This window comes from Zootoca vivipara, chromosome 11 (genome assembly GCF_963506605.1).
Source record: "Zootoca vivipara chromosome 11, rZooViv1.1, whole genome shotgun sequence".
NCBI classification, from domain to species: Eukaryota; Metazoa; Chordata; class Lepidosauria; order Squamata; family Lacertidae; genus Zootoca; species Zootoca vivipara.
The window spans coordinates 42399517-42413269 of NC_083286.1; the positions used below are offsets into that span (position 1 = coordinate 42399517).

A 13753-nucleotide genomic window follows, 5' to 3' on the forward strand; every position below is an offset into this window, starting at 1 on the left:
TTAAGGATCAGGCAGATAGGTGTGAGGGCAGACATTTTCTGAAATAGCCTGCTCTTAAGCTGTTTAGGGCTTTAAAGGCCCAAACCAGCTCTTTAAATCAAGCTTGGAAACAAAATCAGTTTAGATACGTGCTCCAACTGCTGAAACACAGACAATAATTACCGTAGGCAGAACCGTTTTTGCACTCACTGAATCTTATAGAACTGTTTTTTAAAAGCATCCCTACATTGCAGCAATACAGCACTATCTGAAAGTAACCATGGCAGAGGTGACCGCTAATCTGTGGCCCTCCAAATGTTGCTGGGCCTGACGGGAGTTGCAAGTTCAACCTCCGGGGGGGGGGGCACAAGTTAGTCATACTCTACCGCAGGAAGAGTTACTGACACCAGGACCGTCGTCTCCAGAATAGGCCAGATAACTGACAAACTAGCCGAAGCTACCAAAAGGCACTTCCTGCCACTGTGGCCATCTGTAAATCTAATGAGAGTGACAAGTGAGGATCAGAACTACCCGCATGCTATGCACCTGCTGCTTCAGGGAGAATGCAGCCCATCTGTGCAAGCTAGATGTGGCTCTATTACATTTTTGATCAAATATTCTCAAAAGGCAAGCACAGTCAATCTTCAGCATGCCTTCAAGTTCCATTCTTTGCCAATAATATTAACAGCCTTGTACAGATGTTATCAGCGTTAGAAAATGGGATAGGAATGCCAGGAGCCATGTGGCTCCTGGGACTTAGGACACAATGTCTAGGCACCTTTATTGCTGCTCTGCTACCAGACCAGGCAACCCCACAACTAGCTAGCTAGCTAAATAAATAAATAAATGCTGCCAGGCGAATCGGGGGGGGGGGGGTCAGACATGTCTTTTGCTACTGATCTACCCTGCAAAACATCTGATTCATCCAGCAGCGTGTTAGCAAAAAGGCGTGTCTTTTGCTGCTGCTGTGCCCAGCAGACCAGATGACTGCAGCCAGGCAGATGGGGGTGCTAGGTGCCAAGGGTGGCCCCTGGACATCTCCATCCAGTTGCAAAAGTCCGACTGCCAATTGCAAAATGCGACTGGTGCTCAGCCTTCAAACGCTGTGTGGGGTACCCTCAGAACTACTGCTCTTCAAATTGAGGAGATGCAGTTTCCACTTTAAACAAGTGAGGGAAAGTCATAGTTTATGGATTTACACTCTGAATAAAAACAAGACAGAAGTGATGATGGTTGGTGGTCCCTGGACCGTAGTGTTTTTGTAGGTGATTGATGGTGTTCACCTCTAGGTGCAGCTGATCAGGACCACAGGAGTTGACTGACTGCTGTCAAGACCCAGGAAATCAAGATCGATGCTAAATACATTATGCTGTGTGTTTCTCCATAAATAAATATAGCTATCAGCTGAATCAAAACCTTCAAGACCTGGAAATATCCAGTGCGATTTACATCCAAAGAAGTTACATTCAGAGAGGGCAGGGGTGCATCGTACAATGTATGGAATTTATTTCAATCAAAGAACACCAGTCAGTTTCTCTATAGCTTTTGTTTGTTTGTTTGATCCTAACACCAAGGGGCCGTTTCCACCATTAAACACATAATACATCTCATAAAAAGAACAACAACAAAAACCACCACCCCAATAACAATATACAGTACACATTTACTACTTATCTGGCAGTTTTTAAATCCTGCTAATTTTCCTAGAATTAACTGGATTAATTTTCCACAGTTAAATATGTGCAGGCAAGCCACTACATGCCTGGGAAGTCCAATGAAATATTTCTTTGTGACATATTGACAGGGAAAGAGATAGGAAAATTGAGCTCTTTTCTATGTTGCATAACTTTTCCTGTCTAGAGACAATTTTATTCACCACAGGAAACAGGGCAAGTGACCTTTACTATGTTATATTTATAAATATCTAAAAATAGTTTTGCTTGTACCCTAAACTAAAGATATTGTAGATAAACAGGATTTGAAACATAGACCTGAAATGAAAATGTTCAAAATGATAGATAGTACACATAGAGGAACTTAACTTGGAGAAAAAAGGTACCTGACCTTATGTCCAGACATGGACAGGTGATTTCACTATATCAGTCTCCTGCAACAACATTGGCTTGGAAACACAGATGCCACTCATTTGGTGCATGAATAAAAACCAAAATAAAACTAATTTTAACATTACTAGCCAAAGGTCAGGCAGCTACTTGGTATCATGTATCAAAGCCAATTACTACAGAAAGTTCACCAGTCTTTTGAAATTGAACTCATGACCCTTTAGGTAATAAAAACACGATTTAGGAAATGAACAACTACTAGGCATTTCATATGAGCGTTACAAATAGATAAATGCAACTGAAGCCCCCCAATGTTGATCACAACCAATGGTGCTATCAAACTCCAAGTGAAAAAAGTGCATTTCTGCATGCTTCTGTAGCATCGGATGCCAAAATAGGTCAATCAGATTGCTATTTATACATGCAATTGCTTAAGAAAATGAGTAATTTGATAACAAAATTGCAGAAAGAGTCACCCACTGATAACAAGCCAAGGAACTGCTGCCTAGGCCAGACAAGGTAGACAATTATGCTGGTTCCAATAACTGCTGCAGCAAAACAACAACTCCTCAGCTTAAGAAGGAATACAAAATCTAACAGAACAGTAATTATGCCCATGCAGCATCTCCTTAGCTCCTGACTAGTACTGTACTGGAATTCTGTATTTGTGGGCGGCTGGTGGGAACAGGGAGACGACTGGGGGAGGAAGGATTACAAATTTGCAAAAACCACAGGTGACCTAAGTTCTGCCCTGCCAGTGTTTTCTGAAATGTCAAATGTCTCCCCACACAAATATATTCAGATTGTACCAAAAGCCGCAGTAAATAACAAGTGTGCTTTTATTATCACAAAGTAGTACAAAAGTCAAAGGGTTTAATTCCAGAACTGCGAGGAATGAAACAGCTAACGTTCCACAACCCACCTCTGTGTTCAGGAAAGGCTATGATATTTTACTTTTCCAAACTCCTTCTGAATTTTATAAATTAGTTACGGGGGGTGGGGGGTGGGGGGCACCTTCAAGATAACAAGACAGGCACAACATCTTCAAACTTTAAAATGTGTTAGTGGCATAGTTATGGAAGGTAAGCCTTATAGAAAGTTTATTAACATACAGAAAGTAAAAATAAGCTGCCAAAAACAGCAACACTGAATTTAGTTATAGTGGTACCTCTACTTACGAATGACTCTACTTACGAATGTTTCTATTTATGAATGGAGCTCCGTCCGCCATCTTGGATGCGGTTTAGATAGGATTTTTTCTACTTACGAATTTTTAGATAGGGTTGCTTCAATTTACGATTTTTTTCTCCCAATGCATTCCTATGGGATTAGACTTACAATTTTTTTCAACTTATGAATGTGCGTTCGGAACGCATTAAATTCGTAAGTAGAGGTACCACTGTACGGAACATCATGATATAGGAAGCTACTTAATGTGTTCTAAATGTTGTACACCACTCTGGGATCTTTGGATGAGGGACAGTATATACATCAAACAAATAACCAAATAATAAATAATTAGTGTGGTGCTGATGAATGCCAAGGTTGCAGGTTTGATCCGCGTAAGGAACAGCTGCATATTCCAACATTGCAGGGGGTGTAACTAGAACTAGATGATCCTTGTGATCTCCTCCAACTATGATTCTAATTATACAGAGTCAAATCATTAGTCCATCTAGCTTAGTTGTGTCTACACTGACTAGTAGCTTCCCAGTTTCAGATGTCAATGCTTCACAGTCCTACCAGAGTGGTCAATGACTGAGGCTAGGACTTTTTGCATACAAAGCATGTACTTTGCCACCAAGCTGCAGCTGCTCTTCCTCCAGTTTTGATTTGTTTTACTTAAATTATTTCTTAAACCTTCTTTCAACAAGACATCTCAGGATGAAACCAAAAAGTATGAATAAAACTAATTCATGGCACAAATACAATTTACAATCAACAAAACAATTGACACTTTTAAAAAACAACAACTAAAAGAACTGAATGGAGATAAAATGCAAAAAAATACTGTATCTCAAATGTCTGCACATGCACAAGTAGGACAGCATTCATGTAGTACTTGTAACAATGGCAGCAGGCATGTTTCTTTGGGGAGGGCATTCCAAAGACATTGTGCCACTGTGAAAAAGGTCCTCTCTTTTGTTGAAAATGTAACAGATTTCTACTAATGCTTGAAGTAAGCATGCTACAAAAGACACCCCAAAAGTCATTTTTGTGCTGCCAGTTGTCCCCCAAAGTCAAAGGAACAGTTTCAAATAGCTAGTTTGAGGGGTGCTGTTTATATCTGCAAGTAGAGTTATCTCCTCCTAGTAATTAATAACAGTCATATTGTGAAAAACGATCAACACTGACCTTGTTCACTTATTAACCGTCAACAAGTTTGCTCACTTCTGAACAAAGGAGTTTGCGCCTTTAGTAGGAAAACTTACAATAATGTAGGGCACAGTACAACTATAAGGGCAAAATATCACATTCGTGAATGCAATAGGAATTCTCTTTCCATGCCCCCTGCCACCACCTTCTACCCCCCAGGATGTCTCCCCATTCTCAGGAGCAGATCGGGAGGGCATGCAATGGGAGGAGAGAAAAGAAAATTCCTGTTTTCATGAGTGGAACAAGCAAAAAGCCACAACCATATATCACCCATAGGGGATTTTATCACTTTCATCTTTCAATGGTCACTAGCTTGGTGGCATCAACTGCCTTAGCAATAGTTAACAATTTAGACCAAAACCATTAACACTATTATCTTACACACTTATTATTCAAATATCTTTAACAAACCAATTATGTATATCTGTGTGAAGTATAACAGCATAATAAATAGGAAGAAGCAAGTGTGAGCAGACGCAAAAGAGGCATCTTTAATCGTTGTGCATAATTTCACAACAACTTCATAAAGGGAGCTTTAGAGGGAATTTCAGCAAGTAAGGCAGGTCCCCCATCCATTTTCCTTCTGGTCACTTCAGAAGAAGTGGGTATAAATGTCAAGAAGAATTAACACATTCAATGGCAACTCTTCACACAAATCATTCACACACAGGCTAGTCCACGTTTGTCACAATAGAAGACAAACCAGACACACTTGGCCCATTATATATCTCCCCAACGTACTTTTATTTTTACAGTGCAATTCTTTCCCAATCACTTCAACTGAAATACTCCCAAACAGTATGCACAGGACTGCATCCGTAACTATCCTATGTAAAACCGTCTCACAGCTTATTCCGCTTTACCACATGCAGATGTGAATTTGCTCCCTGCTCTTAAATTTGCATTTTAAAGCACTGCACTTCAAACATGCTACACCCTTAAACATCCATTTAAAATATATCCACACACTAATTACAAATCTACAAACAGTAGATTATGAATTATGAATATCTTGCGGCACCAGATACTGCATTTCTAGATGAAACCAATAATCAGTGAGTTGACAAGTGTACACACAACCGGGGGCTGCATTTGGTCATGATGTATTGAGTCTGAATAAATGGTTCTCTACAGAAAACAAGTTATCTATATTTATTTGAGGTTTTGCAGTATCAGCTGTGCAAAGGGCTGTTGCAACTCATCTGCTCTCTGGACAGGACACTGTTCTTTTGAAGGATATATATCTACTCAAAATATTGCATAATATACGTGCACAAAATAATCTTATTTTCAGAATGGAGCATTATTCTCTCAAAAGCAGGGACTTCAAAGAGTTTGTCCTGTGATGCCATACAAAAAATGCAATTGACATCCAGCATTATTAGCAGGAGTACTAAAAGACAAAATAAATATTTTTGAATAGAGAAATAAGAGGTAAACAACACTTGTAAGTTTTCCCTAATGAATACCTAGAATCTGCACTCTGTGGCTGCTTTTTAATGAATTTTTTTAAACCTTGTAGAGTTCTAGTCAAGACTTTTACATACTGCTTAGTTTCATTATGGTACAACTATTTCAAAAGATGCCTACAAGTGGGTTGGTGAAAATTTAATCTCTGTCAATCATAGAACTGAAACATACACAAACAAATAAGAGGCAACTTTTTCATTCAGAAATTGACTAAGGGCTTGTATTTTTTTTTAAAAAAGTACAGTAATAAGCAGTGTTATGAATCATGTAAAAAACTGAACTTATTTTTCTGCTTTATTTAAAACTAAAAGAATTTTATTTAGTCTAGAAAAAATGTGATGTTAATCTGTATTGCCACCAATCATATTGATTGAAGAACAAAGTTCAAATACTGCTTGAAATTGCCAGCTCTCTTTGGATATATGGAATGACCTTACCAATAGAATGGAAGTTTCTCACACTGACAATCAAATACATGCTTTGTAATGAATAACATTCTTGAGATTCCTGAAAAACACAATGGCTGGTTAAGTAATAGATCTTTCAAAGAAGACTGTTTATCTGCCAGAAAAATATAGGTGTCAAAAGTGAGAGAAACAATTGAAAGTCATGCCTCTCTAGAATGCAAGATGAATATTGAACATATATTGATACCAATTATTTGAACACAACAAAAACCATATTTGCATTTCAATTTGTTGTATACCATGCTGTAATTAGAACTGTGGTATAATCTTAATTTTAACAACCAGCACTGCTTTTGATTTATTGTCCTACAAAATTTGATAGTAGGCTCTAATTAAGGGTGGCTTAAGACATTGTTAGTGTCTGATTTTTCCACTATTCAAAGAAATGTGAAAGTGGGTTCATTCTTTCAGCGAGTTAAAATCCTAGACTGCATAAGCAACCCCAGCAATTGCTTGAGGCAATATTTTTAGGGGCACAGTGAAGCATCATGAAATCAGAGATGGACATCTTAGGAAACTTTACAATATAACTCATTGTGCAGGCACACACAACCAAGTGCCTTTTATAACATTGCAAGGAATACTGGGACACACTTTCCAGATGATGCTGTGTACCACTTGGGGCGATCTACTGCCTTGAGGTAGCACTAATTGGATATTTGGGTTCAAGGAGATCGCTTAAATACATCAATGTTTGTCTCAATGGGTTGAAAAGAAGAAGAATGCAATGTAAAGAAGCTGTTACTAGAAGTCCTCATTTTAGGATAACTTAAGACCAGTGCTTTTTTTCCTTTAAAATGTTTAGGGGTACTGTCATTTGGACTCAAGAAAATCACCATTTTATAGTTCAAATCAGGAAAAATAAATACAGTAAATGGACCAAAGTACAAAGATTCACAAAATGTTTAGGGGTATGCATACCCCTGCATCCCCCCAGAAAAAAAGCATTGCTTAAGACCACCCAAGAACTGAAGTTCCAATATTCAATATAAAATTATTTTTAAAAATGCATTACCAATGAGCTTTAGTATACAGAAGACAACCCACAAAGCATTTGTCCAGAAGTGTAGCCATTTTAATCTATGCTAACATCAGACTATAAAAATGTTTTAACTGCTCAGATCCTGATTCCCAATGACACAAACATTTGCATACAACTGTGAAGTTAATTAAAAAAGGGATAGAGGTAGGCCAAGAAACAAGTAGGCCTTTATCTAAGAAGACTCATGTAAACTACTTGCATTCCAACATTACACACGTTTATTGGGAAACTTATTTTGAGGTAAGTCTCACTGAATCCATGTATAGGGGTTTGGGGTTTTTTTCCAAAAAGAAAATTCTTTCATATTTTGCTCCAATGCAGATCCATTTCTTCTTTCTGGTTTAAGAAACAACAGCATATGAATCTCAATCTGAATCTTCTATTTATTCAGCAGTGTTTCTATGCAAATATTTACAACCAACCAACAATATGCAATAACTGATAATAAAGCTATAATGGATGAGACAGGTTAGGGATGATTAGAAAAATCTTAATAGTCCAATCCTATAGTAAGGTAAGGCATGCCTTAAAATCAGTGCACTAGAGTGTGCTTGATTCTGCAAAAGATCAGGACAATTTTCCCTCACAGGACAATAGTACAGTATTTTATTCCTCCCACAGGTAAGAGTATACTTTTAAAAAACCACAATAACCAATCAGATGGGTCAAATTTAGCCCATAGAAGAGAGGGAGAAAAATACACAGAGAAAGACTACTCAAAAGGTAAAACTTTTCTTCCATACAAGCTCCAATAAAACCTCTGTAGATACTCCCTTCCGCTTCACCCTCAAACTGGTTGCTGATAGCATATGGTAGAGTTCAATTTGTCTGAACTAAGTGAACTTTCTTTAGCTCTAATTAACTACAAATGTAGAAAGTTATCATAGGCAACTACCAAACCTAAACAGTATGAAGTGAATATACTCTTCCTCTTATTTTCTCCACTAAATCAGCAATGAATTTGTTAGGGAAACTGGTTAAGATGCAAAGGAAAAGTCAAAATATGGTGTACATGTACACATATTCACACGCTATAATAATATTCACTGCTTCCCAGTCCCCGAAGAGTTTGTTGACAGATGAAATTTGTCATTCAGAAGCAGCTACAGTACAGGACATTGTCCATGCTGCAAATAATATGTGTGTGCGTGTGTGTCTGAAAAGAGATCAGGTGCCTTACAAAGATAGCTTTGAATATATTTATTCCAACATTTTTTAATTTCTTCATGTTCATGTTCTCTCAAGCCATACAGATAGAAGAGTTTACTTACAACAGAAGTTACTGCAGTGGAATTCCTATTCACCCACAAGCAAAACAACAGTACTGTACAGTTTACAATATTTTTAAAGGAAGAGGGAAACATGATTTGCAACTGTGAAAAGTTCTGAGAAAAGCACATCTTAAGTAAGCTTCAGTCAGAAGATTAACATTAATAAAGAAATAACCAGCACCACAAGAATGAAAAAATCAGGCTTCTGAAACGATGGGCTTATTTTCCATACAGGAGTCAAATCAACATTAACAGAAACCGGAAGGACTATCATCACAGTGACCGCTGTTGCAAATGGCAGGTTCTTATCTTGTATATACAGTACTGCCTTTCCGCACGGAAAAAGGCACAGGCCTACCTGCTGCTTCCTTTTACATTTCATGGCCTTCTTCCCCATGCCCGGCTGCTTGCAATTATCACCTTGCGCCAAGTGAATGCACCTGACAACCAAACACTACGCTTCACGCGGCTCAGGTCTCCAAACGAAAACATACAACACACTAACCCTGTTTGTTTAGGTGCCTCTTGGACAATCTTTGGTGTTGTTTTCTATCTGAAAGGAGAGCGAATTCTCCCCCCCCCCGTTTACAGCTGGATGCACAGCGAACTGCGCATAGTGGAGGCCTGATAAAAGAATAAAAACCCTTAAAGAGTTGGGGGTAGGCGAAGAGCTGCTCGCCCTCACGAGTAGACTCCCAGGGGCATCCACGGGGGGGGGGGGGAGGCAAAGCTGGGTTAGGGGCGTCCCAGTTAAGACTGTCGCATATAAACACGTGTATATGTATATATACGCACACACCCTGGCTCGTGGCCTCAACCCACGCCTTTTCTCTGCGACACCTGCACAACTAGACACATATACACACACCCTATCTCGTCCCACCCCCAATCCCATTCCTGGGCTGGTGGACAGTGGAGGATGAGGGGCCACGGCCCTCCCGCTTCCCCTATCTACCCGTTGACGCGCCCGCTTCCAGTATAGCTATATAGAGATAGGCAGATAGATAGATGTATACCTGGGCCCGAAGCCGCCGGTGGAGGCAACGGCTGCCGCTTCTCTCCCTGCCCCGCGCGCCAAGTGCCTCCCCGCCGCAGCCGCTGACATTGAGAGCTCCTGCAGAAGCAGCACCGCCGCCATGTTGGTGCGAACAGCTGCTGCGGAGACGGGGCGCCGCTAGGGACAAAACGCCTCCGTCCCGGACGGAAACGCGAAGCGGGGTGGGGGTTGGGAGAAGGGGCTGAATGGCGGAGGCTGGTGCTGCCGCCGCCGCTGTAGTAGCAAATTGCCATGCGAGGGGAGAACAAAGAGAGGCGGGGGGGGGAGGGAGGGGCCAATTTTAAGCAGGAGAACAAAGTGAAAGGAGTGGGTGGGGTGGGGTGAGGTGAGGTGAGGTGAGGTATGGTATGGTGCAAATCATACCTGCGCCATCCCGCACCTGTCTATTTGGGAGCCATTCCCGTTGACTTCAATGGGAGTTGCTCCCATGTACAGGTGAAACTCAGAAAATTAGAATATCGTCGAAAAGTGCATTTATTTCAGTAATGCAACTTACTGTATTATATTTTTTTCTTTTAATTTTTACAAATGCTTTCTTTTGGAAATTCCACAGTAATAAAACAAATACTGTAGTTACAATAATATAAAAATAAACATCACTATTACATTTCATTAATTACATTCCATTTATAATTGACCCACCTAACGACAAATAATTACATCAAATAAAGGCTTGACAAAATCTTGCTCTGCATGTCATACATCTATCTCATATATTGGTTTCACCTTTTAAGTTGCAGTACTGAAAGAAATGAACTTTTCGACAATATTGTAATATTCCGAGTTTCACCTGTAAATATCTCGTGGCTGCCGTAATAGCCACCAGCGGCTCCTGGAATGGCTTGGCAATATGTCTGTGTGATTTGAAGATTGGCATTGGGCTAGGAAGGGGGTAGGGTGGGGGTGGGACTCGGGTTCAGTTCCCTCCCCAGCCACGGAGGTTTGCTGTGTGTCATTGGGCCAGCCTCTCTCAGCCTAACCTACCTCGCAGGGTTCTTGCGAGGACAAAGTGGCTGGAGGGAGAGAGCCCTTTTATGCTGCCTTGAGCAATTCTGAGGAAAGTTGGGATGTAACCAATAGAGGCAGGGGGCCTCCTTCCTCTCCCCACCCCAGGCCCCTTCTTTGGCCTGATCTTCCTCACCACGCAGCCACCACAAGTGGCAGATAGGCAGGTATGGTCTAGAGAACTTGGGTTGCTGACTGATCAGAGACTGGCTATAGCATCTGTCTGTCTGCTCATCCACCTGTTTCTGGGCACCATGTAGAGGTCAAGGTGGCAGCTGCAGACATCTCTTCCTCTAAGTGTACAGCAACCCCTAGTCAGTTTCACAGTGGTCAGGGATGGTGGGACTTGTGGTCCCGCAACAAATAGGGAACAGAGGTTGAAGAACTCGCCTAGACAGTCCTGCTGGGCCCCAATCCTCCATGCTGCATTGCCCCAAGAGCAAGGATGGGTCAGTGAGTATAGATCCTTCTGAACAGAGAGGGCCTTTGAGAGATGAAGGACATATAAGTGATCCTGGGCGGGTTTGTGCAACCATCCGTTACTGAGTCGGAGAGGAGAGGAGGTGAAGGTGAACCAGAACAGCCTCTACACAATTGCTCACCTTTCTTCTCTCTCTCTCTCTCTCTCTCTCTCTCTCTCTCTCTCTCTCTCTCTCTCTCTCTGCAGTCTTGTTTTTTTTTCATTCTCTGCATGGTGCAATTGGGTGGACTGGGTTTGCTGGTCGTCTCCAGTTCTTTTTGCACATAATCCCAAAAAAATGGGCGAGGAAGAGAGAAAAGGAAATGGAAGCTCCTGTGAGGAGCAGCTGCTGCCTTCTCTTTCTCGAATGGTTTCTCTAAGCAGAACAGCTGGGTCCAGTTCTCCCTCCTGGGTTGCTCAGAGAATTAAGAGAGGGTGATGGGACAGAGGCAGGAACAGCCATCTGAAGGCTCAACCACTTGCACTCTCCCTTTAAGTGGCGTTTCAGGTTGATTTCTACAGGAGTCGCCAATCTTTTTAGGTCCTTGGGCGCAAATAAATTTTTGAGCAAGTGCTGCGGGCACCACCCTTCCTCTGGAGAGACAGAAAGTGCATACATACGCACAATAGATTTAAAGCTCACTGTTTCCCCCAAAGAATCCCGAGAACTGTTGTTTATCACTCACAGAGGTTTGATTCCCAGTACCCTTAACAAACTAGAGTTCCCAGGATTCTTTGGGGGAAGTAATGTGCTTTAAATGTATGGTGTGCCTCCAGTCTTCAATTCAAGTAGAATTAATCTTAGCCTCGAAAAGTCCATAGAGCTGAAAGATGAAGTGTGAAAGAGTGTCCCTTGTTTAACTTCCTCCTTCAGCTCTATTAGCTTTTCAAGGGACAGAAAGGCACTTCCGCTTCACCAGGTCACAGCAGTGGGTTCAAAAACTGTTTCTCAAACTACAGCATTGCCACTATTCCAATTTTTTTGAGGAAGTTGTTCACTATCCTTCCCAGAGTCCTTATTAGATAATTATTATTACAAATGGAATACACCAGACATTTGCAGTCACCTGCAGTTTTTACACCTACTGCACTTAGTAAACCTTTTAATAACATTTGCTCTTATTCAGTTCTCTGCATGTTCACTCAAAAGCAAGACTCCCTGTGAGTTCTGTATTTTTTTCTCCCATGTATGTATCCGTCAGATTGCAACCACACAGCATAATCCTAAATACCTAAGTGTGATCAATGGAACTAACTCCTTAGTGAGTGAATCTAGTCTTAGTTCTCATTAAATAAGAACTTAAATATGACTGATTGCTTGTATGCTAACATTGGGTTAGTGGTGTCTTTAAGAATAAAACTATATTGGTGATAGAATGACTCCCTTCTTCCTGCCTGGGGCATAGCTGCCAAGTTTTCCCTTTTCTCGCGAGGAAGCCTATTCAGCATAAGGGAAAATCCCTTTAAAAAGGGATAACTTGGCAGCTATGGCCTGGGGTATGTTTCTCTTCCTGAGCTGTACACGTCTGTTACTTTCCATATGCAAAATGATCTCTCCTGCTGGTCTCTCCAGCTCCCCCCCTCCCTTTCTCTTTTTGTGATATCCAAATTAGGATTTGAAAAAGGAATAATGGCAGCTTCCCATCCCCTGCATCTTTTAAATCTTGCTAAATTCACTATGCAATACTACGGTATTACATAACGAAAGATTTATTTTTTATTTTGACACCATTTTCCGTATTTTAAAATCAGTGAGGATACTCACATGGCACATGTTATTTGTGTTTTTATGCAATCCCCAAGCAATAGCCAAAGAGCTGATGAGGCAGGGGGGGAGGGGGGGACGCTATTTGTTACGGCCTGCTGGACTGCATATGAAATTTACAATGAAGTCAGAGCTGTCTGGTTTTAATTCCCCCCCTTCCTTTTGTATGAGTCTTCAATAAAACATCACAGCCCATGGAGAAAAAGAAAAATTAAAAACAGGCAACTTCTGCTACATTGTCCGTTTCACATGCAACTAAACAGACGGCACAGACCTACAGGGAAACTCCACCTTTTCCCCATAAATCTGCAGAAAATCATTTTTAACGGGCACTACTTTCATGCTGGCTATTGATAATGTGGTTTGAAATCTACTGTTTAAATGTTACTCTAGAGGCAAGTAAGAATTCCAATCAAACCCCTTGTTATCAGAATGAGTCAGGGTAGATTGTTTGTGTTACAACTTGTTTCTTGTGGCTTGTATCAAGCCCACCCTTTGGGCTGTAATCAAGAGACGGTTCATAATTCTTTTCAATGCAGCTTGAGATTGTTGTTACTCCTGCAAGTGTCAACACTATAGTTACAGCGTAGAGTCCATCACCGACAGGCCAGAAATACCATGAATGCCTTCCTTGCATCACTGTGGCTGTTATGATTGCTCACAACTCCTGTGATATTTGGTCATACCAAATATTGGTATGATATTCGATACAAGGAAAGGTCCTAGAGCAGATAATTAAACGGTTGGTCTGTGAATGCGTAGAAAAGGATGCTGTGCTTACTAAGACCCAGCATGGGT

At 40.9% G+C, this 13753-nt stretch overlaps 1 protein-coding gene across 1 annotated transcript in view; it reads right to left on the minus strand.

Annotated features, from left to right (window-relative positions):
* Nucleotides 1-9842, minus strand: part of NDUFS4 (NADH:ubiquinone oxidoreductase subunit S4) — a 46506-nt gene extending 36664 nt beyond the window's left edge. The window contains exon 1 of the mRNA XM_035100496.2: nucleotides 9685-9842. Coding sequence (XP_034956387.1) covers nucleotides 9685-9806 — 122 coding nt within the window. The 5' untranslated portion in view covers nucleotides 9807-9842. The remainder of the gene's footprint in view (nucleotides 1-9684) is intronic.
* Between the last annotated feature and the right edge of the window lie 3911 nt (nucleotides 9843-13753).